The sequence below is a fragment of the Amblyomma mixtum genome, chromosome 1 (assembly GCF_055824585.1).
Source record: "Amblyomma mixtum isolate Tamu chromosome 1, ASM5582458v1, whole genome shotgun sequence".
NCBI classification, from domain to species: Eukaryota; Metazoa; Arthropoda; class Arachnida; order Ixodida; family Ixodidae; genus Amblyomma; species Amblyomma mixtum.
The window spans coordinates 206,784,950-206,812,770 of NC_143012.1; the positions used below are offsets into that span (position 1 = coordinate 206,784,950).

At 48.6% G+C, this 27,821-nt stretch overlaps 1 protein-coding gene across 3 annotated transcripts in view; it reads right to left on the reverse strand.

Moving 5' to 3' along the window:
• Positions 1-6,956: 6,956 nt before the first annotated feature.
• The window catches only part of LOC149370658 (flavin-containing monooxygenase 5-like), a 108,200-nt gene continuing 87,335 nt past the window's right edge, over positions 6,957-27,821 (reverse strand). For all 3 annotated transcript variants that reach the window (XM_089562657.1, XM_089562662.1, XM_089562651.1), the window contains exons 2-6: positions 16,542-16,961; positions 14,730-14,964; positions 12,410-12,781; positions 10,183-10,473; positions 6,957-8,002 (exon numbers count right to left, since the gene is read on the reverse strand). In XM_089562657.1, coding sequence (XP_089418783.1) covers positions 7,664-8,002; positions 10,183-10,473; positions 12,410-12,781; positions 14,730-14,964; positions 16,542-16,954 — 1,650 coding nt within the window. In that variant the 5' untranslated portion in view covers positions 16,955-16,961 and the 3' untranslated portion in view covers positions 6,957-7,663. The remainder of the gene's footprint in view (positions 8,003-10,182; positions 10,474-12,409; positions 12,782-14,729; positions 14,965-16,541; positions 16,962-27,821) is intronic.

Sequence of the window (27,821 nt, forward strand, 5' to 3'; positions counted from 1 at the left end):
GAGCTTGGAGAAAGTTCTGCGAAGTCCGGAGCGTACAGCGGCATTAAGCCGATGTAATTAAAACAAAGCTAACGGGGCCTTAAACGAGGCGCAACCGTTCACCATCCATCTTCATTCCATACAGGTGCAAGGTTAGCACAACCGTTCACGGGTTTCCACTCGAGGTTTCCGTGAGGTCTTAGTTTTTTCACCGACACTTTTTAGGCACTCTGTCCTCTTGCATCTTTCTTACTTACACTTCCTCACATTTCCTTTGGCCGGTCCGTCGATGATGTCGCTCTTACCCTGCTCGGCTGCCACGACTTACAGGCCCAACAAGCCTTAGTCGGGCGCGCCCGGGCGGCGGCAACCGCCACTGGGGTCCCATACTAGGGACCTCCACCTAGTGTTTGTAAGGATCGGTCCCTTACGGGCTGATCCAAACATACCTCCAGTTCATTCGAAATAAATGTTTTCACCACCATGTCGCTCTTCGGTGCTCACTTGGCAACCTAGAGCCATCCGACTGCAGGCAGTTGACGCTTTCCTTTATTTTGGTTCCAGAGTGGGTCTTATGTTTCTTCTCAGAAATCTGATTATCTGGTAGCCACAGACGAGAGTGCCCAGCATCGCACTAATTCTCAGAGAAATTTGGTCGAGCTTGCAATTGGCGGAACTTCAACACCCCGTAAACCTTATTTGCTCATCCTTGACTTTTATCTGCTGGATGATGCCAGGACCTCACATTGTTTTTCTGTACGTCAATCTCAATTTACTAGGCTAACTCGAATCTTCGGACGGCTGAGGTGACGTCGGCAAGATCTCCGGGAACATGACATCGACGGGCTCTTCTACTCTGATATTTTTTCACATTCATGTCCTGCCTTAGGTGACCTTATCTTCGAGTCAATGATCTGTCCTTCAGTATCCATATGCATCAGCAGCGCGAACACAACATACGAAGAAGAAGGAGAATATACTACAGAGCGCTGTGTACTATATTCTCCTTCTTCTTTCTGTGTTGTGTTCGCGCTGCTGATACATATGGATCGCAACCAACTAGCCCGGCAGATGGTGTTATTCTGTCCTTCAGGTTCTCCGTCCGACTGACTTTTTCGGATTCCTCGCTATCCACCACCTCCAAATTGGAGCTATAGCCGAACCACTCCGCTGCATCTCTCTTGTAACTGGCGGATGTACAACCTTTGTCGCAAATATAGAGGCCATAGGGTTTGCGTTCAGGTCCTGCAGTTTTTCTAGTAATGTTGACAGTAATAGTAATGTTGACAGGGGAGGGGAGAACATGGCATGGTATACAGAGTTCAACGTCCCGAAGTAGCAAGTTGGTAATGAGAGATGTTGCGGGTATCAGTATAGTAAGCGGTGGCCAAATGTTGCCCCAGGGGTCCATGTCCTGTTCTGGTGAGAGGGTGCGTTGTCGGATGTGGTCACTGGGATCAGGTAACGTTTTGCCCGGATATTAATTTTCATCGACACTTCGTTCTTTTTTACCGGTCAAGAATTGTGGAAGGATCGGGATCCGAGCCGCGATCCTCTTGCACGCAAGGCGGATACTCTACCTGTGCGTCATCGCTGCGTCTACGAGGGGGTACCCAAAAGAAACCGGACTTATTTTTGTTTGAACTTATTTGTTCACATTTTAAGCACAGACCTTCAATCTCCTTCAAAGTATTCCCCACTTGCAATGATACGCTTGTCGAATCTTTCATTTCATTTTTCAAAACATTGTTTAAATTCATCTTTTGTGAGGCTTGTCAGTGCCTCCGTCGTTTTTTTCTTCACCTCAGCAACATCAGCGAAACGCTTTCCATTCACCTATTTTTTCATTCTAGGAAACAAAGAAAGTAGCACGGGGCAAGGTCGGGAGAGTATGAGGGTTGAGGAATAGGGGTCATGCCATTTTTGGTCCAAAATTGTCGTAGAGACAGGGCTGTGTGAGCAGGGGCATTGCCATCATGGAAAAACCAGTCACCCGACCACCCCAAATCTGGCCGCTTCCACCGCACACTGTTGCCCAATCTTTTCAAAACATCCAAGTAGAAAGCCTGGCTATCTGTCTGACCCTGCGGAACAAATTCTCAATGGACGACTCCTCTCACGTCGAAAAAACAAATCAGCATTGTTTTGAGGTTTGGTTTCACCTCACGAGCTTTCTTGAGGCGAGGTGAATTTGAAGTTTTCCATTGGCATGATTGTTGCTTTGATTCAGGATTCGATTCAGGAACACTTGAGTTGTCCGCATAGCATCGTCCTTGTACGTCTTTTTTAATATTTCAAGAGTTTCCAGTCAACTTTTTCCGAGCAAAAATCAGAATTTCACCGGGCGCACGCTGTTCACGAAAATCAGCCATTGCAAAAACGACATTCACACAAAACAGTCGTCACTCTAAAACTCTGCCTAAACTAGTCTGATCTCCTTCAACGACGGCACTCGGCTTACTGACTCTGGAATGTTCGTTCTATGCGCTCCTAGTGGCAAAACGTGGTACCACAGAAGCTTTGCCGACCAAAAAATTTAGTCCGGTTTCTTTTGGGTACCCCCTCGTATTCCTGTTGGTAGATGTAACGTTAAGAGACATGAAGACAGCAGAGTGAATCGCAGAACAAACGCCGTAGCCTAGTACAAAAGAATAAGTGGGAACGGGCAGGTCATGCAATGCGAAGGCAAGACAACCGATGGGGAGTGGATTCTAGGAGAAGACAAGCGAAGCAGGGGCTGGCAGATAATCAGGTGGACGGAGGAGGCCAGGATGTTTGCGGGGATAGGGTGGCCGCAGCCAGAATAGGGCAGTGCAATTATAAAGATACGGTATGAGAGAAGCCTTTGTCCTGCAGTGGGCCTACCTAGGCTGATGATGATGATGATGAATGAGACACGTATAGTAAGAACTCCGGATTAACTTCGATCACCTGATATTATTCAAAGTGCACTGACACCACCCACCACTCCGGCGTTTCTGCACTTCTGCATTCCGGTGTTTCTGCATTACACAGCGCTCAGCAGTCGAACACCTTACACACTACGTCTGCGTGAAGGCGGTGGAGGGGTCGGTTGGGAAGTGTTGGAGACGAAAAAAAAGGACAATCGTTTTGAGTGTTGTTGCGCTATTAGAGGTGTGCTTACAACTGCGATCATGATATCGTTAAGTGCATCCACGCATCAACAGCTCTGAAATAAACACTGATATCTGTAAATGCCGCTGAGAAATCTGAGCACGGCTATAAGCGCCCAGGCGGCGAACTCTGTTAAGTCGTCCAGATTTTCGCCAACGCACTTCTGTTATGTATTATTTGGCGGACTGCATGGACAGGACGTCATGCCATTGTAAATTTTTCCTGTGACATGAGCTATACCACCTCTGGGCGTTGCAAAGCACTGAGTAACTGATTACATTCTTCGTCGTGAGCTCTAACCAGGCACAGCTCGCTACTATATTTATCGCAAGAGAAAGCTCATCACAGCATCTGGAAGTCCTTGAGTAGACATACCAGAATGGACGCATTGGCCAGGAATTTTACAATAACGAGAGTCAGGCCGAGGAGTTTTAAATTCGGCCGTTGGATGTTAGCTTACACGCCAGGACTGCTGCTTTTATTCACCATCTCCGGCGTTCTGCTTTGCACGATGCTACGTTTAATTGGTCGTGGCTGGTTGACGAAAACAAAAACATTTCACAACGTGCGCACATGCTCGCATGAAGTTTAGGACTTAGTTATAAAGGCCCGTATTTAGTCTCTTCATCTGCGCCGTGCATTTTGCACCATCAGAATGTCTACAGGCTCTGCGCATCTGTTATTTAGCATCGTAGGAATGGTTAGCCACGTTAACGACGCGAGCATGTGGCAAGCAATCTCAATCATTGGGGATACGTGTTGACACTCTTCTCTATAAACTAGGAAAAGACAGGCACAGAATAGACCGATTTGTCCCACTCGCACAGTGTGCAGTGTAGAACGGAACATACAGGGTCTGTTCTGAAAGTAGTTGGACTGGTTTTTTCCTGGGCGAACGGGCTGACGATAGGTGGTCTGCGCGTGCAGGATTGTTGAAGGGGGATATTGGGAATGCTGGGGAAAATCGGCAGTCGGCTCTCGGCCGTTGAAGAGAGGAGGTCGCTTGTACTGTGAACCCCTGTCGAAACGTCTCGTCACGCAGATTCATCGAGCGTTTACTGGATCAGGAATACGCGATCAAATTTAGAGTAAATCTTGGTAAAACGGGCAAAGAGACTCACAAAATGATTAAGGAGGCCTACGGTGAGGCTTCCATGGGTAGATCAGATGTTTTTTGAGTGGCAAAAGCTGTTCCGAGAAGTTAAGGAAAGAGTGGAGGAAGACGACCGCTCCAGACGCCCTTCGACCAGCAAGACCAACGAAAATGTGTAGCGAGTGAAACATTTACTTAACAGTGTTCGTAGAATGAGTATCAGAATGATTGCTGATGACTTGAGCATTCCTCAAACCCAAGTTTTTGAGATCCTGTCAGAAAACTTATCCATGAGAAAAGCATGCGCGAAGTTGGTGCGGGGAGTGTTGTCAGAGGAGGAAAAGGCCAACCGGTGGATCTTCTTCATCATGTGAATAAGGACCCCAATTTTTTGCCAAGCACAAGGCGGCAACGCTGCCTCAGCCTCCCTACAGTCTCGACTGGGCCCCGCCAGACTTTTTTCTATTCCCCAGAATAAAATCGACGCTCAAGGGGAATTATCACGGATCGGTAGAGGTGGTTCAACAGGCCGTGACGAGGGAGTTAAACAGCACTCCGGTCCAGGCGTTCCTGGAGGCGTACGAAAACTGTGAAACTCATTGGCAGCAGCATGTAGGTGCGGAAGGGTGCTACCTTGAAAAATTTTAATCGTTTGTACTATTCTCTTGAATAAATTTTGTTTAAAAAAATGAGTCCTACTACTTTCAGAACAGACCATGTATGAAACGTGTTCCTCTCTCAATAGGTAAGACGTAACAACCCACGCGACCTGCAGCGCGCGGTCCGTGCGCCGAAAAAGCCAGAAGCGACAAGTTTGTTCGCGCCAGGCGGCGGGAATAATACAGATGACGCCGTCTGTGGTTTGAAAAGGCCGATGGCGCCGTGTGTTATGCGTGCTGAGCGCCTGTAAGCCAGAGGAAAAGCGAACATCCTCGCGAGCAAAGGAAGGGACGCGTGGCACGATCCGGCGGATGATGGATCGAGGCCAGTCCACTTTCCTCCGCTTACAGCGTGACGGTCTCCCCGCTCCTCCCCGCCGACGTCCTGACGGAAGTGCGTACGGCCTTCCCAAGGCACATCTGTCAGTCTAAGCCGGCCTGGTTGCGTTAGCAATGGGCAGGAGCGGGCAGGACGTCTGGCGAGAAAGAACGGGCGTTTTCGAAGGTTACGTCCTACTCCTCAGTGTAATGCTGCTCCTGCGGATTGAAAACATTGACTTCAATTATGGACACCTTGTGACAACAAATCTCACGGTAGTAAGGCCTGATGGTTTGTTTATTTGGTAGCGTTTTCGGTTAGAGCCGAGCTTTCTTGGTTTCTGACTGAGACTCTAGTGGCTAGAAAATGCAGAGGCCAAATTAATTTTTGGGAAGGATGATTTCTCCGAGAAAGGTCAGTCCAATTCAGAGATCAGCAGCCGAATGTTGATAAATATTGTAACTGTAACTGCCACTTGGCTATCCATCCACCAGTAACTTTGTTACTCCCGAAAACAGGTCTTTCGGAAACACTACCGTTACTTTTGTGCACGTGACCAATTACGAAGGCGCAGTTACAGTCACTGCGTACCCTTCCGATCCCGAGAACTGGCGCAGCAAGGTAGGCTTTGCACACTTGTGCGTGGGCTCAAGATAAGTCCATGGGAATCGGGCGACTTCTCCGGCCCGCGTCTGTATTCCCTGGACCGAATCTACAATTTGTGTTGGGAAGACCTGCCTCAACCTGAAACAACCTTGCTGCAGCAGCTTGAACTACGTTTGGTGACACGTATTTTCATGTGAGCAGTACGAAACAGACAAAGGAAGAGAACAAGCACAGGTCTGTGTTCCTTGCTCTTGTACCAACGTCTCTGTCATGCTGTTAGCAAAACTTCGCTGTGCTTCCTGTGGCTTGGCGTTGCATTCACGAAGCATTTCACAACCGTTATCGGCGTCGCTGAGAGTGCTGCCTATGACGCCTGTAGACGTGACGAGACGATTTCTTGAGAATAAGCTTTGCATGCGCCATAGATTCAGTTCAGAAAGACAATCGCCGTGCTGTGCACTCAACCGCTATCATATCCGCCGGCTGATTGAGAAACACAATCACCTGACGATTGCCCCTTCAATCTTCAGCCCTGAAGGCTTGCCATACACTGATCATCCTCCTGAAGGCGCTGCGCTCGCGCAGCGTATAGCGCCAGTGCCGCAGGCCTCTCGTATCTCCTCACTGACATTATTCATTCCTCTCTTCATCATTACTGTTTCTATCATTTGTTTCTCTTCCCATATGCAGGGTAACACACCGGAATAGTCTCCCGTCCTTTCTTTTTGCTCTCTCTTTGTTCTGTCTTGGTGCTGGGCCACAAAATATTAAGGGATTACTCATTTTCTCTCCCCCCCCCCCCCCCCCCCCCCGCAGTCGTACGGCTTTGTAGCTATATGGCTGCGCTTGGGTGGATGCAAATGAATCCCTTCATACAAATCACTCTCCACCTAGCGGGATTCCAATAAACATTTGACCAGGCCACAAAATGTTTACGTTAATTTTGTTGTTTCTCCTGGAGGAGGAAGTCGACTTTGATAAACTTGCCTGAGGCCATTTTTCAGTGATTGGGGATATTGCCATGTAAACATAAGAACGACACTTTTGCTTCTTTCGCTCTGAAGATGAGAGGCCTGAGCCAGATGTAAGGCTCAATAATAATTTGCTGAAGTCCAGATACTTTGCAGCCCTTTCTTCCGGTCGAAAAACACAGAATCACGTGGAGACAATCGCAACAAGAGCTGTTTATCTGCAGCCATGAGACAACACAAGGTGGTTTACACAGTAATGGACCTAGATTGTCGCTAGCGTGACTGCGTAACAGCGAAAATGGTTCCTACATGAACTCTAGAAAGCAGCACTATGTCTTTTCCTCCCCCCTTAATTACATTATGCTGTGCTTCGAAGACAAAACGCGAGAGCGCGCGCACCAACTCCTTGAAGAAGCGGAAGAAGCAGCTGCACTCTTCTGTCTGGTTCTTCAGTACACAGATGCAAACTGTTCCAACAAAACAACTGGGTGTCATTGAATGGTTACATTGGTTTGTCAGAACGGAAACGCGGCGGCTGTGTTGGTGGTCAGGGACAGAATCTCAAAAGGTTACCACAACCCTTCGCTTTCACCCTCCAGCGGCATGTGCGAGAAGGTGCAAAGGTGCACAACCACAAGAATTGCCTCTGAAACTTCTCAGCTTGTTTGTGGGGAAACGCAGTAACCGCAAGAACCATCCCCGTAAGCTCGGTGCTGTTGCGCTAGTCCAAGATGTTTCACAGAAGACGGTCAGGTGCGTAGGTGACTAAGGGCAACGCACACCGCAAAACCGGTCACCACTGCGCTTCTTCAGATCGGTGGACAGCACAAGGCCACCGTGTGGCTCACAAGCACATCACCACAACAACGGGGTCGGCGCTTTGTTTTCCTTTAGCTCTCTTTCAGAATATGAGCGTGAGCAAGTAGATGAAGATGGCCACGACTACGGCAACCGAGAGGAATGTTGGCACGACGCGGCAGACTTTGCGTTCCCGGTCAGATCTCATGTCGGGTGGCATCTTGCGCGTGTCCAGAGGACCCTTGAGGCGATCCCTCATGGTAAGCATGGCCTGGCGCGCCCCGGACCAGGCGTGCGGTCCCTGAAGCCGGTACTGGTACGGCAGGCACGGTTCCCAGAAGCACTTCCAGAACAGCGTGTTGTCACGCCAAAACATGCGCCACAGGTCTGGCTTGGCTCCGAACTGGGAGTTGATGTCGTCCATGTAGTCGACCCAGTCGGCCTGTGGGAAGATTTGGCGATGTGCAGTGAGTAAGCCGCGAGCCCGCAAAGGTGAGTTTGGGGTCGTTAATTAAGGATACTCTTCAGTACAATCAAAATAAAATTTTGATGTCCCAATGTTTTACGGGCAATTGCAAGCCGCGTATTTTTCCCTCATCCGATAGAAGTGTGGGACATCGGCCTTTCGGAGGAAAATATACCTGCAGTAATGATCCTCATACCACGAAAGAGCCTCAAGCGACATTACCTTTCTACCCTCTTCTGAGTGCCATTGTAATGATTGTGTTCTTCAAGACTGCCTGCATGACGAATTATGTTTACGACTTGCATTTATCTGTCTTTTTATTGTTTAGTGCAATTGCGTTGGTCGCTTCAAGAGGGTATAATTTATGTGTTAGGTTAATTAAGATGCAAGCATGGAGCTGGCTCTGTCTGTGCTCTTCAGGGTAGCGTTTTTTTGAATCCCGTATTCGCCTACTTAAGCTTTTCGCCTCAGTGTGAACCACCTTTGTCAACAACAAACTTTTATGAACCACCCGAGATAGAATTAGTGAGGAAGAAAGGTTGCTTACACAACAAAGAAGAACAAGCACAATTTTACACCCATTTAGTTACACTGCTTGCAACTTTATAATCCTTAGCCGCGTGTAAGGTGCACATTGCTGAACATTGCTGAACGAACTTTCGGTGCGACAAGGCACGTTATCTTTTTGACTTTCAAATGCACCCCTTGGAACTTCCGCGTCCATCACAGACTAAGAGAAAACGCCTGCCCACAAATAGTCTACACCACACTTTCAAGAATACTAACACTGTATGACAACACGAAATCGCACTGTGTCTGTTTCAGGGCTTACTTCCCGAGGCGCACACCTGCCGAAAAGCCTCGCCTTCATTCTGTGCCATTCTAAACACATTAATTCTGCGGGACAGAGCAGCACTATCATGCACAGCGAGGTCGACAAGAATCGCAGATGGCGCGTGCGGGCTAGACTTCCGCAGTAGTGCAGAAAACGGCGTAGGACGCTACATTACGAAGCTCCCTTGGATCGATTTAGCCGATTTAAAATATAAGCCAATGCACATGACAACGGTGTCATATGGTGGCATATACTTTTGTTCCTCCCGCTCTTCCATTCGCTCCACAGAAGTGGAGCGCAATCAGTATCTTATCTTCAGCTATTTCCACGCAGGGACGACATTTAGCCAGGCCCTGGAAAGGAATGCAAGGTTAAGGCAAGGCGAAGGATGGATGACTGCGGTTGCGTTCTCATGTATACTGCTATACAGCGACCTCAGCACACCGTTTTCCAGACCAGTCGCTAAGAATATCCGAAAAGCGCGACGTCTCAGAGGTTGTGTATAACTTTGCCGCTGCTATGCACGAACCCGGGGGTTCGACTGCCCACAATGTCAGTTCCACTTCAATGGAGGCAAAGTGTAAAAACATCCGCGTACCGTGGTTTCTGCAGACGTCTAAAATGCCTGAATGGTCGATGCTTACCCAGGTGCCTGCACTATACGGCGCTTCTGGGATAGGTTTGGAAAGTAACAATTACCCGCTAGCATTTTCTAATTTTGACCACTTAACAGCAGAATAAAAGAAAAGAAACAAAGATAGCCGAATTATAATGCGTCCTTCCCTCCCTTAACACTAAAAAATTCAGGGGGCACTTTGGCTCTCTAAAGTGCTGCAAGGCGAAAGCCTTTCCTGGCGCACTGTTTGGCATTGACTGCGAGACTATTTGTGCTGTACTAATGCTTTATTTGACTACACACTACAATGAGACACCTTCACTGCCAACTTTGACTGCTTCTTTAGCACGACTCTCTCTGCTTCGATGAGTTCGGTTGTATCCATGGCTCTGTTCGCAGTAATGAGGTATGTAATGAGTTCACCCACGGACGCCTTACGCCCCCTGTCGTAGCGGACGACAACTATTTTATTAGTTGTCGTCTGCTCCAAAAGGTGGCGTCAGGCAGAGGTGGGTGACCTCATTACTGCGAATCCGAGCACTCTGACGTCATAACTATTTCGACCAACCGAAAAGCGTGACATCTCTGCTGACAGCCTTCTGTAGACAACGGTGAGGCATTAAATAACTCTCAGCCTCCCTGCTTATTCAGCTGCGAGCCCTCCGCAAAGCTGCTGCTCGAGATCCGAGCAGTGCGTGTGCATACCTGGAACGTGTGCCTGAGGCTGTCCACGTAGCGCTTCTCGAGGTTCTCTCGCCAGCGGGCGTAGTCGGCCTGCATCTCCTTGGTGGAGGGCAGCGACACCTTCTTGTTCATGAGCTGCGCGAACCAGCGGCTCTGCGCCTCCTGGGCCGGGAACACCCCCCCGAGCAGCTGCAGCAGCCCGATGAAGGCCAGCGTCGGGTGCGGAAGGTGCGGCGGGAAGACGTACTTGTACAGGCACACCTTGTTCTTCTCCGTCTTGTGCACCTCCTGGTCCAGGAACGGGAACGTCGCCTGCGAGACGCCTTGCTTTCAGGCCCGTTTCTCTTTTTTTCATTCAACAACAATGGAAGAAAGGCCGAAGGAGGCGCCTTTGCTGCAACGCGGTAAAAGAGTTCTATTTTGGTTTCATTAATAGTGGGACGCAAAGAGCAGTCACCAGGGGCAAAGCAAACGTGTGGGCCAGAATTTATAGTTACATTTAGGAAAAGAAATGCGTACGCACCAATTTCACATTGATCATTTCCTAAGGCCATTTAGGAACAATGATCGCAGAGCTGTAGCGAGATGCTGACTCCACAGCAAAACCTCTTAGCAGCGCGCATCATTATTATGCGGCGGAAGCTGCTAATTCAAAGTACTATTAATGCCTACATCTCGCCTACGTCCGAAGCTAAACCATGGCGGCATCTTGGATAGCGGTAATAGATTGAAGTCATTGACAGCCATGGACATGGATGTCATACTGATTCTGCGAACGCAGCTTTGTTTAAAGGTAAGTTTTTGGTGCTTGTCAAAAGGTTGCGCCGTCAACGCTCCAGTTAGAACACAGAGTCGTCCTTGATGTAATGCACGCACGACTTTGCGCAAAGTAGTAGCAAACCACTGTGAGTCGCACTTTCCTTACTCAACATAGCATTTAAAGTCAGACTCGCCGCTTCCTACACAACGACTACAACAGACGTAGAAAGCGCCGCCAACGCCGTGTTCTAGCTCTGAACCCCCACCTTGGAAATAGATAGCTGCTTTCTAGAACAAACATTCTTATCTGGCTTGAACAAATAAATAGCAGCGCAAGGAGACGAGGACTAGACGAGACAACAAGGACGGCGCTGAACTTCCAACTTTTATTTCCAACGAATCGTGCGAACATATATGCACTCTGAACAATCCGGCGTCATCGTCAGTGCATGCGCAAATATGTCAGCTCTTTATCAGAGAGAGTGATAGAAGCGGAGCTAACACATGCTTCTCCCCGATTATAAATCAACTCTGATTCAATGATTTTGCGCGTTACACGTTGATTATTCTTTTTTCTAATGACGGTGCTAGCAAGGTCTGGGGAACATTCTTCACACGTAAGACACGTCTGAAGAATATGTTCGCACGATTCGTTGGAAATAAAAGTTGGAAGTTCAGCGCCGTCCTTGTTGTCTCGTGTGGTCCTCGTCTCCTTGCGCTGCTACTTATTTGTTCAAGACATGTACCAACATGCCCAATTTTCCACGTTATTCGTTTCTGGCCGTTCAGAAATGTTTGGTTTACACGAATTCGCACAGCAGTTTGAGCCACTGCACACAGAAAAAAAAAAACTTCCTGTAGTGATGAATTCTTATCGGATAACACGGACTTTGCTGCGGATTGAAGGTTTGATTTATTGGGGTTTAACGTCCCGAAGCAACTAATGCTATGAGAGACGCCGTAGTGAAGGGCTGCGGAAATTTCGACCACCAGGGGTTCTTTAACGCGCATTGACATCGCACAGCACACGGGCCTCAAGAATTTCGCCTTCATCGAAATTCGGCCGCCGCGGCCGGGATCGAACCCGCGTCTTTCGGGCCAGCAGCCCAGCGCCGTAACCACTGAGCCACCGCTGCGGGGCTGCTGCGGATTGAAATGTATGTCTCAAGTACTTTCGGGAGATCTCTGAATTCTTTGACAAACATGAGACTATAATTGCCGAAGCAGGACAGAACTCAGGGTACAATGTACAAGTCCCTAATAGGTGAGTCTGACAGCTTTGATTAAATCAGCGTTTTGGTCTTGGTTCTACTGAACCACGGGATGATCTACGGCCACATCAAGCCCTAAGTGTCCTAATACAATAGTGTCCTATTCTTAATGTCTTAAGAGTAAAAATACAGTGTCAAATTTAGGGCTTCTTAGTGTCCGCCTCGCTACTTTTATGCGAACTCAATGCCTCGCGGCTTTCTCGCTCGCGCATACTGACCAGGTATCCTGTGGCCAGGATGACGACGTCCAGCTTCTGTTCGTAGCCTTCTTCGCCCTTGAAGATGACGCCCGTCTCTGTGAACTCCTCCACATCGCCCTTGATGACGATGCGGCCGCTCAGGATGCCGTTGGGGAGAGCGTCGTTGATGGTCGGGTGCTGGTTGCGCCAGCGGTGCTTGGGCTTCAGTCGGTACAGCTTGTGGTTGAACGCCTCGTTGGAGTACGTTTCGTACACGAAGTTCACGAGCCACTCGGGTGCGTACTTGTTGAACAGGTTCACAGTGCGCCGGTTCAGGAACGAGTCGGCGGGAATGCCCCAGAAGCCCACGCGCCGAATCACCCAGCAACCCCGGCGCGTGCTCAGGTATACCTGCGTATTGAGTATAGTCTCTTAGCTGGCAGACCAATGGGTGCAGTTCTTGGTGCACTGTGTGATTATGGCAGTAGTGGTGTACTAAAAATTTTAAAACAATAACGAAACGAAAGCAAGATAAAACAAGTTTGTCGGCTGCGGAAACTGTCGCTTGTTTTTGATTCATAATAGTGGTTCAACAGCGCAAACACACACAGACCAAAAAAGAGACAAGACACACAAGACAGCACTGATTTTTTGTGCCTTGTCTCTTTTTTGGTGTGTGTGTGTTTGCGCTGTTGAATCACCATTATGAATCTACACCAACTAGCCAATCTGCCGTTCTTCTACTGTTTTCGGTTCGCAGCCGGATGAAATAAAATAGATAGCGAGGGAGATAGCAAGCACGGAATTAAGAGAGGAGAGATAGTAAGAAAGGACTGCGGAGAGAAAGCACCGTTTGTGGAAATAGTGTAACAGTAAACAGGATATACTATTGACACAAAATCATGCAGAAAAATATAGGACAGAGCTGAAAAGAAATAAAGAAATACTCGAGAGCAGGTGTTTCCTCACAGTCCGTCTGTACATGGCATTTCCCTGTAGTTACAACTTACAGAATATGCAGTGAATGTATTTTCGCGAGTGGCAGCAAGGAAACAGGAAATCCGCTGCCGGTTCATGTGTACGCGCGTGCGTTTTTAGGCGGAGTTAAAGGGACCCTGAAGCGCTTCCGGTAAAAGACCAGCTTTCTTGGACAAAAATCTTGAATATTGGAATATTGAAAGTTATGGTTATGGATATATTGTAGGTATGACCCATTTTTCTCATATGTAGCGAAATCTTTATTTTAAAGTGTTTGAATCGACCGCATCGAACCGTTAAGACTCCCATAGAAAAGCAATGGGGAACGCTTTTTACGATAGCAAATCCGTTAATAGAAAAAAAAATTACAAGGCTGCCGTCGGGTGATCTGCGGATGTATTGATTTTTATAGTGAAATCTTACAGCATACGAAAAAATTGCCCTCATAAACGGTTCCTGTTGAAAAATGCTTTTGTCCAGAATCGCTGGGCATGCCATTCAAAGTGTGGTGGAGTTCTCGTGGTGGAGTTCTCGCGGTGTAGAGCTGCATATCACAGTGCAGCACGTGCAATACTCCGGGCTCTTGGCTAGCCAATGCTTTCACGAATTCGCTTTTCTGTTGTTTGAACAACTTCGCCGAAGCATTTGAGCGAAGGATGAGCAGTTAATGAAAGGAACAAACGTAACAGGGAACAGAGATGAGAGGGTCTTATAATACCCGATATGTTTGGCAAGAATGAAATACAGACAGATGGAATCAGACGCGAACATACCTTGTGTTATGTCATTACTCAAGTTATGTTGCGGCATGGGTAAGCTTAGTTGTATACAATGCGGTGGCATGTATAAAAAGGTAGAAACGTGGAACCCGACATTTTGAGTACACCGGTGAAACAAGAAACTAAAGGAAGCGCGGTCCTATTATTGTTTGTGCTTAATGCAGGTAAAAGCGCACGTCGCAAGCTTGTTTAAGTACATTTCCCGTGGCGGATTTATGAGCGACTCTTTGAGAAAACAAATAGGGAGGGTTGTATTTCCGGAATACACTTTTGCACTTTCTTCACCCTAGAGATCAGTGTTAGTGCGGCTTTTATGAAAAACATTTCGATATAGGGAGGGAGGTAAGTGGGGCTAATTGCACCATTAACTTCATCTTGCGGCTAGTTTGCAGCGAAGTGATCAAGCTAAGAGCGCGAAGAGCGAAGCACACACAATAACACATACTAGAGCTCTAACACATACGCTTCAATACCACAGTCTGGCGTTCGTAGCTTGCACTACGCTGCCAACGAGTTGTGAGTGATATCCACATGCATGGTGGCGCTCATATAGGCGCCAATGGGTCTTGTCCACAACAAATGAAGTTGCAGGTCGTGCATACCTTTTCCGCGCAGGGGCAGAGGTCGACGGCCACGTCTGCGCCCGAGTTCCCGACGCCGATGATGAGGACCTTCTTGTCGCGGAATCCGTCGGGGATCTTGTAGTCGTGCGTGTGGAACACCTGGCCCTTGAATTTCTCCAGGCCCTTGAAGGTCGGCACGTGAGGGATGACGTGGTGACCCGAGCAGACCAGCACTCCATCGAATGTCTCCGTCCGAGGAGGCTGGCCTTTCGTTCTTTCGGACAAGAAAAAAAAAAGAGAGTTGATTTCCTTCAGTACACAACAGAAGCCGCCGGGCCGTCATAATCATATATGGTGTAAGCTCACAAGGACAGTGTACTTACAGAAGAGTAGAGAAAAACTTAATGTACTAGCTCTGACACAAGAGAATATACAGTGCTGGAAGCATATATTCGTTAGATATGCGTCCTGCAAATAAAACCACTACTAGAAAAGGCTACAAAGCAAAAGAAAGAAGTACAGAAGAAAAGGATGAAGAAACAAAACCTACGGATGCAGACGACATAAACATAGTTTTAAAGGGTAAAATTATCGATTATCAGCATTAAGACTACAGGTTGTGTTCAACGGGCCTACAAGAAAGGTGGATAGGCAGAAAAAGTAAGATGTGTAAAGCTGGAGAAAGTTCAATGGACACCTGCAGTTTGTCTAGAGTTCTGCCAGGCCATACCCCAGCCCAGTTGAGACTCTTCCTGGGCGTCGCCATTTTGTTCGCAGGACTTTTGTGACATAAGTACAGTGAAAACGGTTCCGAATTATCTGGGCCTGTTCGCAACGGTCCAAAGAGAATGTGTTTTGACATCTGCCTGCAACCGATGGAAAGGTAGGGTTAAAAAAAATGCCATTAGTATACCCAACAATTCTGGACAAAAAACATTTTTGAACGGCAAAGAGTTTATGAACGCTTTTTTTTAATATATCGCAAGATTTCACTATAAGGATCAATATATCCGCAGATATTTCGTCGGCAGGCGTGCATTTATTTGCTACTAACTTTTCTGCTATGGTCAGAAGGGTTCCTCACTGTTTTTTTTATAGCAGTCAGAACTGTTGAATTCGCGCGTTGCAAAAACTTTAAAAGAAAGATTTTGCTACACATCGAAAGCATACACCATTAACATCAATATTTCTATAACAGTAGCTTACAATTTTCCATTATTCAAAATATTGACCAAGAATGTTGGACATGAACAGCCCATAGCCTGCAGTGTCTGCATTGCACGAGTAACCAATCAAAGCAGTAAACAAAATCAGCTGATTTTTAATGTTTTCCTCTGTTAAACAAGTCGGAGGGAGCAAATATTTTCGGCTTATAACGCCGTTTTTTGATCACCTTTTTATTTGGTCAAGTAGAGCTTGAACAACAGACTGTATCCTTGTCGGATAGGAACAGTGAGTGCTCATGATTATGACCACAGCTTCACCGCGGACTTAAGTTGTGCCCGATTATATTTAATTTCGGCCACAGGAAATTTACCCGACAGATGTCCAGAGCCATCTGCTACAAAAGATTCTAGACCAAGGCGCCCGTGACACTAGTTAGGGTCTGACCTTACAGCGACAGAGGGAGTGCTGCCATACTCTCCAGTTTTGTTGACAAAATGTCGAAGAGACGCTTTGATATCTCTCAAATGCAAACAAATTGACGGGGCTGGTTAGTCAGCATACGCTCACAATCACATGCCGGCCACGAGCTCACTGCTGGCACGCACGTGATGCGAACTTCACCATGCAGCTGAGCTCGCTTTTGCTTTTTTTATAGGCGTCACTTACAACAAGTGCGGCACATACCTATAAGTGACGTCCCACCGGCCAGTCTCGTCGTAGTCCTCGCTCTTTACCACATGCGTCACTTCCGTGTTGAAGCGGATGTGCTTGGTGACGCCGAAGTGGTCGGAGTACATCTCGAAGTAGCGCACCAGCATGGTATGGTGCATGTAGTTGGCGAACTCGCGCGGCGGCGGGAAGTCGCTGAAGCAGCTCATCTCCTTGCACGTGTTGATGATGGTGGCCTTCATGAGCGAGGGCACGCCGTATTCCGGCACCTCCCGGTAGCGCCACAGGCCGCCCAGGGCGTCGGTCTGCTCGAACACCACGGGCTCGAGGTCTTCCTCGAGGCATGACTTGGCCGACGCGATGCCCGCCGAGCCACCGCCGATGATGGCGATGCGCTTGCGTCCCCGGTCGCCCAGACCCATGACCATCTGGTCCCTGCGGAGATACAAGCGGGGAATGACGGTGAGATGACCGAAGCACTGGGGGATATATAAGCCCGGCGACGCAAGCTGGAGGGGCACACTCACTGACCCGCGCAATCACTGACCCATAGTCGCCGACACGCCGATGCACTCACCGCGTCGCCGCGTGTTTCACTGCCCGCATGGACAAGCCCCCTTGTCTTGATGACGTCAACTTTGCAGTGGACAGAGATTTCGCAAGTATCGCTGCATGATTTATGGTCTGGACAAGCCCTCTGTCTTGAGGAGATCAGAAGTGCAATGGACAGGGATGTTGCAAGGAAATAAACTATTCAGACAGCAGTCATGTGCATTGTTCCTTGCTCATTGTCGCGTTAAGGGCTTGACGACTACACAGACAACAGTTTGAAGCCTTTGAACGCTTAGGGTGAGGCCACGTTTTCATTTTTTATTTACGTGTTTATGGTGCGCTCAGGACTGAACGCAGACTAGAGGGAAGTGGTTATAGACAGCAGGAAATACACACACTGATACATTAGTCGATGCACAAAATTATGATACTATTGACTGCACTGTTTTACCCAACGCAATGCGGAAATGATATTTACCACTGGGGGTGACAATTTTCAGCAGCGCGTTTCCACTCGCGTGAAGAAAGAGCCAACAGAGACTGAAAGGCACATGTAATGTCGCATGGCTGAATTCCAGCTGTGTGAGGGTGACGGATGGGATTTCAGGCATATCGCAGGAAACGATGAAGACATCTCCTTGCGTGGAATGATAATATAGTTTGCGAAAATATCTTAGAAGATTTAGCTGACGAGATAGTAAGGATAGAAAAGAAACGATAGTATTCATTTTGGTTACACGAGCAGTACGGTTAAATCTGGAAAGGATAATACGAGCAGCGTTGTTCAGGACTATTTCCGGCCAAGTAATTGGTTTCTCGTGATAAAGGCCCCATATGGTGGCCACATGCTCAATTTGAGGATATATTAGAATTTTGTAAGTACAGACTATAAGAGGAAGACCGCGTTTCAAAAGGTTACGTCTTCTGCGCCGAGTAGTGGTTAGCAGTGTCAGTAACATGCACCGTATGGTGCTGAAGCTCTTGAAGATATGGACTCCCGCGAATTTGTGTTAGGTGTCAGGGTCTTAGCGAATGCTAATCAGGCAGTACTTAACAGGAGTGCTAGCACATCGGAATACGTACATGACTTTGCACCTCTTCGTATTTAATTCCGGGAGCCATTAGATGCTAACACCAAAAGCGTCAGTAAGATTACTTGAAAAATTGGTAAGGTCACGTTGATGTCGAATGAATTTATTTCGCGAAAAATAACACAACTCTCCGCAAATAGGTGAATGCCAGACGATGCAATATGGATGACACAGTGGAGAAGCCCAAACGTCTACCTTCGTATACTTATGTGTTTTACCAGTTGTGGCACATGACTAGCTCCACTGCTTAGACAGAACGGCACCACGAAAGGGAAACGCATACAAGCCATCACTGATTGCACCGTTAGCTAGAACCACCTACCAACGACACCTTTTTGCTCCACAGAGGGCAAAGGTGCGCTTTTTCGTCCGTTTAGCTTAAGCGGAAAGTCATTACGGGTTGTGGCCTAGCGTGCTATGCGATCCTATCCTACATGCTGTGTTTATGGTGGAGGCGACTGTAAATGACAATAAGCTCAGCGTCCTGGGACAGCTGTAACAAGTGTTCCTGAAACCTTTACAACTCCTTAGGGGATTTCGATGGATTCATAACGATGCCCACTGTTGCCGTTTTTTTTTTATGGGGGTTTAACGTTCCAAAACGACTCAGGCTATGAGGAACGCCGTAATGAAGGGCTCTGGGAATTTCGGCCACCTGGTGTTCTTTAACGTGCACTGACATCGCACAGTACGCAGACCTCTAGCATTTCTTCGATTCCATCGAAATGCGACCGCCATGGCCGGGATCGAACCCGCGTGTTTTGGATCAGCAGCCGAGCACGATATTAACTGAGCCACCGCGGCGGTGCAATTATAGCTGTTGAGGGGACAGCTGTATGCACACCCAGTGACGTTAAAGAGTTGTTTTTCTTTTAATTTCGTGAACGGCGTACAAATAAAAAATGCAACATCAGTTATATGATATCCTGTTCATGTAGCGCAAACGTATGATCCACATCCGTTTTGTTTAGCATTGGGAAAAGAAGCAGTTAACCGCCTCTGCCACCCTTGAGAGCTTGTGCATAGCTTGCGATTTATGCTTTTGTTTGAATCGATGAGCCAACGCGCCTACAAGAATGTTCAATACTAGAATCCTCATTTTCTTTCCCTTTGACTATTTTATTCAAGACAATTTCGCTTAAAAACTGCCATCGCGGCGCGGCAAAAAGCATGTGAAATGCCTTATAAAAAGTAAAAACCCGCGCCGCTATGACAGCAAGGACAGCATTTTGCGCCGTACATAGGGACCATAAAAAGAAAACACAAAAAAACAAAAATTACAGCTTTGAGAACGCAGAACAAGCTGTAGTACATTTCTGTGCATTTCCTACTCAGCGGAAAGAGAGACCGTAGTGGTCGTAATGCTGGCAAAGCCGATTCGGGAAAATAGCTTCCCAGACACAACATACCCCGCGGCAATCTCCAAACACTTACAGTTGCACTGGCTGTTCCAAACACGTTCGGGGCGAGTAAAGCTTTTCCAGACGCGGCGCCATTGCTGGCAAAGAGTCCGTGACTGAGCAAGAACTCCCGTTTTCACTTCTGAAAGGAAACTAGCGACAAAAACTAATTCGCAGCAGCAAAAGCTGGCAAGAGATAGCTCGAAGCGGGAGACAAAACTGCTCCGCCCTTGATCCAAAAACAGCGCATGCAAATCGCCCCTATTCAGAAGCCGACTGCAGGGCGAAAGCCTCAGGGAGAAATCTAATACGACATCGCAAATGAGCTGGCGCTGTACCAGGGAGTAATCAAGCCCCGGTCTGATACTGCTGCGCAGATTTATTAGATAAGGATACTAGTTTCCGCTCGCTAACGCAAACAAGTAAACAACCGGTTCTGCGACAGTTGTGTATGCTTCTTTGTTTTTGGCGCGAGCAGGGGCAGCTTGTAGCTGTGCTGTGCGACGAGATATAACTGACCCAGATCTGTAAAGCGTTTATGCAAGAGGCCAGTCAGGACAGCCTCCTGTGGCCTTCGGCTAATTCATGACCTCCTATCGGGATGACGAAACTCAGATTACCCGCGGTCGCCGCATTACAGTGGGGTCTTGCCGCAATTCTTTCCTAGGTGGTTCTAAAACGCTGCCAAGGTTTGTGGGTCGATCAGATGCGATCGTGCGCGCCTCTGGCACGCATACGTGGGGAGCGACACGTCGCCGATTGGCCAAAAGTTGGCCAACTTCCGATTTCTGGAACTGCGGGGAGAGTTGCGAGGCTGTGATACACATCGGGTGCACGGGTGGTTTTTGGTAGGAAGGAAGAGTTTGTCTAACAACTGAAAACGCACTTGCAAATACAGTCAAATCTCGTTATAACGAAGCGGTTTACAAACAAATAACTGATGTAACAAAGAAACACCGATTCCCCTTGGAAACTCGGTCATCACGGACTATAACGAAGCTACGGCTATAGCGAAGTAATCGCCGGGCCCCTGCAATTTCGTTACAACGAGTTTCAACTGTATAAGTTTCAGAGTCTAGCACAAGAATAATAAATGAGATTTTGTGCGTTCATTGCCTAGCCGCGTCTTAAAGATTCCCGGTCTCTGTCTAAAGCATTGTTTTCTTGACCGCTGCAAAGTTGAGGGAGGAACGCAGGAATTTAGAAACATTTTTTCGTTATTTATACATGCAATGAGACTCAGTTTGGCACGGATATGTAACTAGGTATGGTGAGTTCAAAATTGTATTTGATATAGAACTAGTTGGTACAGTTTATGAGTAATTACAATTAACACACTCATAAAGCCATTCCTGGACCGTTAAATAATTAAAGGCAAAGTGTGTAAGGTTTTATGTCAGCATGCTCACAGAGAGGCCTGTTCTGGGCAACAAGGTTTTTAGTTTTTTTTGGATGCCCAGTACCAATAGAAGTAAAGGCTCAACTGTAACACGCATATCTACATAAAAATGTTTCCTACAAAAAATAATGTGCACGAACCGTTGCTCGTGTACTAAGAAAAATCGAGAGCTTTTTTGCGTTTCTCCACGCCTCGAGATTCATGAGCGAAAAACAGAATCACTCTACTGTCATTCGTTACGAAAAGCAGAAGGGACGAGTGATAGCAATCGCAGAAAAAAGTGAGACTCGAGAAAATCAACCTTCAGATTAATTCTATCATTTGCTTCGTTTATCGCCTGACACACGCTTTATTTTGGTAAGAGACATGCTGCCTTGCAATCAACGGAAGCCCTGATGTTCTTATCTGTCCTCTTGGAAACTCGGAAACCCGCGGAATACGCAATGCGCCGGGGCTATCAGAAGCGCAATTCGCTCAGTTTTCTACGATCACATATATATATAAAAAAACATAATTTTCTTAACTTTTACTGCGTATTTCGCTGTTATTTTTTTTTTTGTAACGAGACCGATGAAGACACAAGCGTTAAGAAAAATAAATTAAGAAATCAAAAATTCTAACCGAATTTCTCATTTTACTTGACGCGTTTCCCCTTAAAGACGATGTTGCAGCATACCTCCGAGAAATAAAATTCAAGGTGCCTTAGTGAAATCGAAACCCCAAGAATGGCACTGATGAATGTGATCATGACGGTTGATGCACTTGCGCTGATCATTTTGTTCCACCGCAACAAATTGAGTGGTCACATGAGAAGCGTGACGGTTTGGGCGGGACGCTTTTTAGCGAAGGTTATGGGACGAGAAGACGAGAACACACACACACAAGTGCTAAGTTCCATTGAAGTTGACACCTGTGTTCGATAAAACACGGCTGCCATTTTGACGCAGCTGTGTTCGATAAAACTGGTTTGATGAAGTGGCCTTCGACGAAACGGTTTTGATGAAACAGCATACGAAGAAAACGCTTTTGGTAAATTTTCAACGAACGGTGAAAAAAAAAAAAATGGAGGGCACACTTACGCTCCTACTGAAGGGTACGAGGCGATGGCGTTATGGGTTGATTTCCATATATTCAGAAGGTGATTCTCTACTTCACATGCATATGCACCTCTGTCACTTTTTCATAAACTTTATCATCATCCATCACTTCATAACGACTTTTTTTCTTTGCCTACTTCGATTTTTGACCGCCGCGATCATCCCTTTAAAGTTAGACGTTTCACGTGCAGAACATTTATCTATGCGCATTCATTCTTACCACGCACAATATCTGACTGGAACACTCTGCCTTCACATATCGCAACCACCACTGATCCTGATAAATATTTTAAACTTATATCTTCAATAACTACTGCTTAACTCTTCGCATACATTGTTATTTTATTTGTTCATGGCTTCCTTTTTTGCAGGGTTTGTGACTAAAAAGATTCATTGTATTAGTGTTCTGTTTGTATAATTTTAATAATGCAGTAATCTTCGTTCTTTGCCGCGCTGCCATTCTTTTGATTCTTTTGCTTACTTATATGTCATGCAAAGTGTCTTATTTGTGCTTTTGATTGATTCTTTTGCTTACTTATTTCATCCAGTGTGTCTTATTTGTGCTTTTGTTGTTTGTTTTATATTTGTGTTTTTTTTATTCTGTTCAATTGCCTGTGCCCCCCCCCCTATGTAATACCCTCTCGAGGGCCTTTAGGGGTATTCTGTATAAATAAATAAATAAATAAATAAATAAATAAATAAATGTCGTGTCCGGTCGCTGTGTTGAATGCAGCGAAAGACGCACACGGTACTTTAAGACTTCGTTTATTTAAAGCCGATGAGGGTGCGACCAGCGTCGACCGAGGCAGGAGCCGAACTGGCCGCCCGAAGAAAGGAGGGAGCGGAGAAGCGTCCACGGGAGGGAGTGGCTTCCCAAAACAGGAGGAGGATGCGGGGGGCGCACCATGGGGGGGCATCTGGCGACAGCGTGCGACGAGGGGCAAGTGGTCGTTAGGAGGAGGATGCGAGTGGTCGTTAGGAGGAGGATGCGGGGGCGCACACACACAAAAGCAATAAGGGGACACAACAATAAATATACATCCTTGGGAGTCGTCATACCCCTCCAGGCGCAGTGGGGCAGCGGTTAAGCGAAGCGCCTCTGCCCTGCGATGGCAGGTGCTCCCAGCGGTGGGCTTTGTGCGGCCCAGTTTGGTATTCCCGAGCGACCAGATCATTACTTAGTGACAATAAAGTGGCAATAAAGAAGAAATGAAGAAAATTCAAATTAGCAATAAAATAGCAACAGAAAAACAAAAATAGCAGATCATTTCAATAACTTTTTCCAGTCTGTTTTTTCTAAACGAAATGATGACTGTGACGCGTACCCGCCTTCCTCCCTTTCACGTTCGATGGAAGACTTGGTCGTGACTCAGGCCGGCGTGTTTAATCAATTGTTACTTTTGGATTCTAAAAAATGCTAGCGGGCCAGATAGGATACCAACCCAGTTTTTTAAGCTATACGCAGTGTGGATATCATTGTTCTTGACTATAATCTTTACAAAGTCCCTACACACTCACTTGTTGCCACAAGATTGGCGTTGCGCAGTCGAAAGACCTCTTCAAAGCGGCAACCGATTACTCGCAAATAATTATCGCCCAATTTCCCTGACAACTATCAGCTGTAAACTATTAGAACATATCTTAAGTAAACATATACTAACTTTTCTCGAGGATAACGCGTTCTTTTATCAGCATCAGCACGGGTTCCGAAAAGGGCTATCTACCGTAACACAGCTCATAGAAACGATACATGATTTTAGTTCAGCCATAGATGCCCAAGAACAAATAAATGTAATTTGCGTAGATTTCGCAAAAGCATTTGACAAGGTTCCACACAGAAAATTACTTCTGAAGTTAAACAAACCGGGAATTAACGAAACTATTCTGAAGTGGATTGAAACCTTTTTGAACAATCACAGGCAGGTTGTGCATGTGGATGACTGTTTCTCTTCTACATTAGAAGTGTTTTCCGGCGTTCCTCAAGGGTCGGTTTTAGCTCCATTATTGTTCCTAATTTATATTACCGATATTAAGGGGGTTATCGAGTCTCCCGTAGAATTGAACGTTTTTGCAGACGACTGTTCAAATTATTCTCGAATAACACAAGCTACCGAGCAGCGTAGAATAAACCGATTCCTTCATTCCTTGGATCTTTGGTGCGAAAAATGGAACAAAGAAATTAGATCCACAAAATAAACTTTTACGCATATAACTAATAAGAAGATTGTGCGGTTATTTTCTTATAACGTCGGAAAAAGTAATCTAAAAATGTTGATACCTTCAAGTATTTAAGAGTCACAATTACACAAAATCTGCAGTGGCGTAAACGTTGTGGGAATCTGGCTTTCCGCCGTCGCCTTTGCGCGGCTGTGCCGGCCGCCCGCGTTGTTTCTCCTCTTTCCCTTGCTCCCGCCTCAGGCGGTGGAGAGGCGGCTGGGTGACTAATCACTGTCATTTAGCCACAGCTCCGCCCCGGCTCCCCAAGGGCCTTTGCCATTGGCGCCTTTTGGCGGGATTTTCGGGACCCGTTTGACCGGCCGCGCACCGCGCGACCGTCCGAGCGGGGCCCAGAGAGAGAGAGATCCCTCCGAGACAGCGTAAGGTGCGTACGTTACTGTTTGTCCGTGCCGGCTTTGCCGCTCGGACCAGTGCTTACTCGAGCTCGCCCGCACGTGTCCTCTGACCTGCAGCGGCTCGAGCCTGTCCAGCGGGGTCCAGCGACCTCTGACAGGCGTACCTTGTGTTGATTGCCCACTCTCTCTCGCAACCGGCCCAACGGTCGACACGAGAGAGAGATCACAGCACTGCCGCGGGGACATTCTCCTGCAGCGGCGTGTTAGCGGCGCGCATTGCTCGAGTCGCTTCGTGCGCGCAGCGGAGCCTTGCTCCTCGCGCGCCCCCGGGACGGGGTGACGATTGAGTGTATGTGTACTGCTGAAGGACGACGTGAATAAACGTCTCCTTGGTGAATTTGGAGGCCTATTTCTTTGCGGCGAATCGCTCTCCTCCCAGCGGAGGTTGAGTGCACTGCATCGGTGTCCCAGTGTGTGTGTGGTGACGGCTGATCGGGGCCCTTGGCTCGCGCGAAGCTCGAACCCGCGGTGGGTGGTGGCCTGTGTCCACTTAGAAACCCACAACTGGCGCCCAACGTGATAAGTCATTGGCGCTTACGCCTTTGATGACACATTAGCCGAGCAGGTCGCCTTGCCGATCACGCTTGCGCACCATGTCTACCCCCAGCGGGGCACTCGGTAGCTACATGTCGGCTCCCTACGGAGTTGTAGCGTCGTTTGATCCGCTGGCTGCTGTTCCTTCGAATAGCCAGACACCGTGGTTGGCCGCGGCCCCCGTTGGGGTTTACGGCGCCACAACCCAAAATGTCGACCACGCGGCTCCCATTGGAGCTGTATCGGAAGCACCCTGCGGTGCATCCGCTGGTCACATGCCTCAGCTGTGCACGCTTTCCGCCCAGTGCGAAAGCAGTTCGTGTCACGCTGCCGCAACCGGCAGTTTCGAACAGCAGCAGCCGTGCCCCGCGAGCAGTCAATTCTGCTCTGGGAACGGCGAGGCGCTGGCCCGGTTCCCTGCGGAAACCGCGCCGCTCATCGAACTAGGAGCCTTGCCTCCCTCGTTCGTGCAGCCCGCCCAAGCCTCCACTGAGGCCGGAGCGCAGGCGCTGCTAGCCAGTGCTGCCCAGATGATCCAGTCGCTGTCAGGGGCTGTTGGGACGCTTTTGGCCACGCCGAAGTTGTCTCACCCCGCGGTCAAGTTGCCCATGCCAACATACCGCGGGTATGATGACCTACTCAGTGCCCGGGATTTCCTTGAGTCCCTCACCCATTATCAGAGAACTATGGGTCTTACTGAGCAGGTGGTGCTTGCACACATCATCCCCGCAGCGCTGACTGACACGGCAGCTCGGTGGCATCGGCTTTCCGGCCACCGGGCAGCGACTCTCGAGGAGTTCCGTGCAGCATTCCTGCGCGAATTCCTGCCCGCTGACTACGAGCGTAGGATGCGGCGAGAGCTGGAGCTCCGTACTCAGGCTCCGGATGAGTCGCTGCAAGAGTATGTTCGTGCGATGGAAGACCTTTTCTCAATCGCCGAGCCCAGAGCCTCGAACGAGGAGCGTGTCGAAAGGACGATCAGGCAGGCACATCCGACCTTTTCGGCTTACCTGCGCGGCGGCCGATTCCGAGATTTGGAGGAGCTGGCCGCCGAGGCAAAGCGCATTCAAGGCGACATTCTCGCCGCGCGCGCCTATCGTCCGCCACCGCCGGCAAGCGAGGCCCTTGAGCCACGCTGTGCATGGAGAGGGGCCTTGCCCTTACCCAACCGGCGACCACCCGCACAACCTGCCTTTGCAGCTGTTAGCGGGCAAAACGAGTCATGGGAGTTGAGCGACAGAGCTCTCGATCCCTACTCGTACGGGAGACGGGCAGCCTGCGCTGCACCGTTTTCTGAAGCGCGTGCTGAGGGGCGCCAAGCGCTCCAACGCACAGCGGAGGGGGAAACCCGACTCGGCCGACCCTTTGGTCGTGCAGCGGGCGGACCCAGGCAGGGAGAGGCGCAATTGTCCCGCGACCAAGCTCGCGGCGGTGTGCGCTGTTTCCGCTGCCAAGAGAGGGGCCACTTAGCAAGAGAGTGCACCGTAGCCAGGCCTCCTGCGAGGCAGGGAAACGGCGGCGGGGGTCGGTCGTAAAGGGACCACCGGCCCAATCTCTGCTAATTCCCTCTGCGTACAGAGCAAGCTGCCTTGCTAATGCGCACGCGCCGTTTATTCCGGTCACCATTGCTGGCCGCGAATTTTCGGCGTTACTGGATACGGGAGCCAGCGCTTCCTTGTTCGGTGAAGAGGTGTTGTCCCACTTGCAAAAGCACTCTGTGCGCTTGCGGGACTGCCGTACGGCATTCAACCTTGCGAAAGGCGTAGCCCATTCGGCTGGCGCCGCGAGGCTGACTGTCAGGTGGGGAGAGCGGACGAGACGCACGCGTTTCATCCATCTCCCAGGGCTCAGTGTGCCCATGATTCTCGGACGGGACTTTCTCCTGAAAACCGGGATCGTGGTGGACATTGCGAATGGCGGCTATCGCGACGGACCATTTTCCCAGCTTAAGCCGTTCATTAGCCCACCGGCGTCAGTATCTGCCTGCGCAGTGAAGGCGTTCGGAGAGTGCCACGCTCAGCGGACAGGGCCACGCCCTTGTGTCGAGCGTTCCGTCGTTCAGCCTCCCCTTTGGGACCGAGCGGCGCGGCACGACCAGGCACCACATCCGCTGGCCGCCTGTGCGGTAACATTGGATGACACACAGAAGGCTCGTTTGACAGCGCTATTGCGTCAGTACGATGAGCTCTTCACGGATCAACCTGGCTGTACCAGTTTAGTGAGCCACAAGATCCACACTGGAGACGCGCTTCCTTTGAAGTGCAACCCTAGACCCGTCAGCCTTGCGAAAAGGCAGGTGATTGATGGGTTGCTGGATGAGATGCTGTCGGCGGACATTATCCGCCGCTCGTCCAGCGCCTGGGCGTCTCCGGTGGTGTTGGTGCCTAAGAAAGATGGCAGCCACCGTTTGTGTGTGGATTATCGCCGTCTGAATGCGCTGACTCGCAAGGATGCCTATCCGCTCCCGACGATCAGCTCAATCGTAGGAAACCTGGGCAGCGCGCGGTACTTTTCCACGCTAGATGCCTCCAAAGGTTACCTACAGGTCCAGATGGCTAACACTGACCGGTCCAAGACCGCGTTCACGTG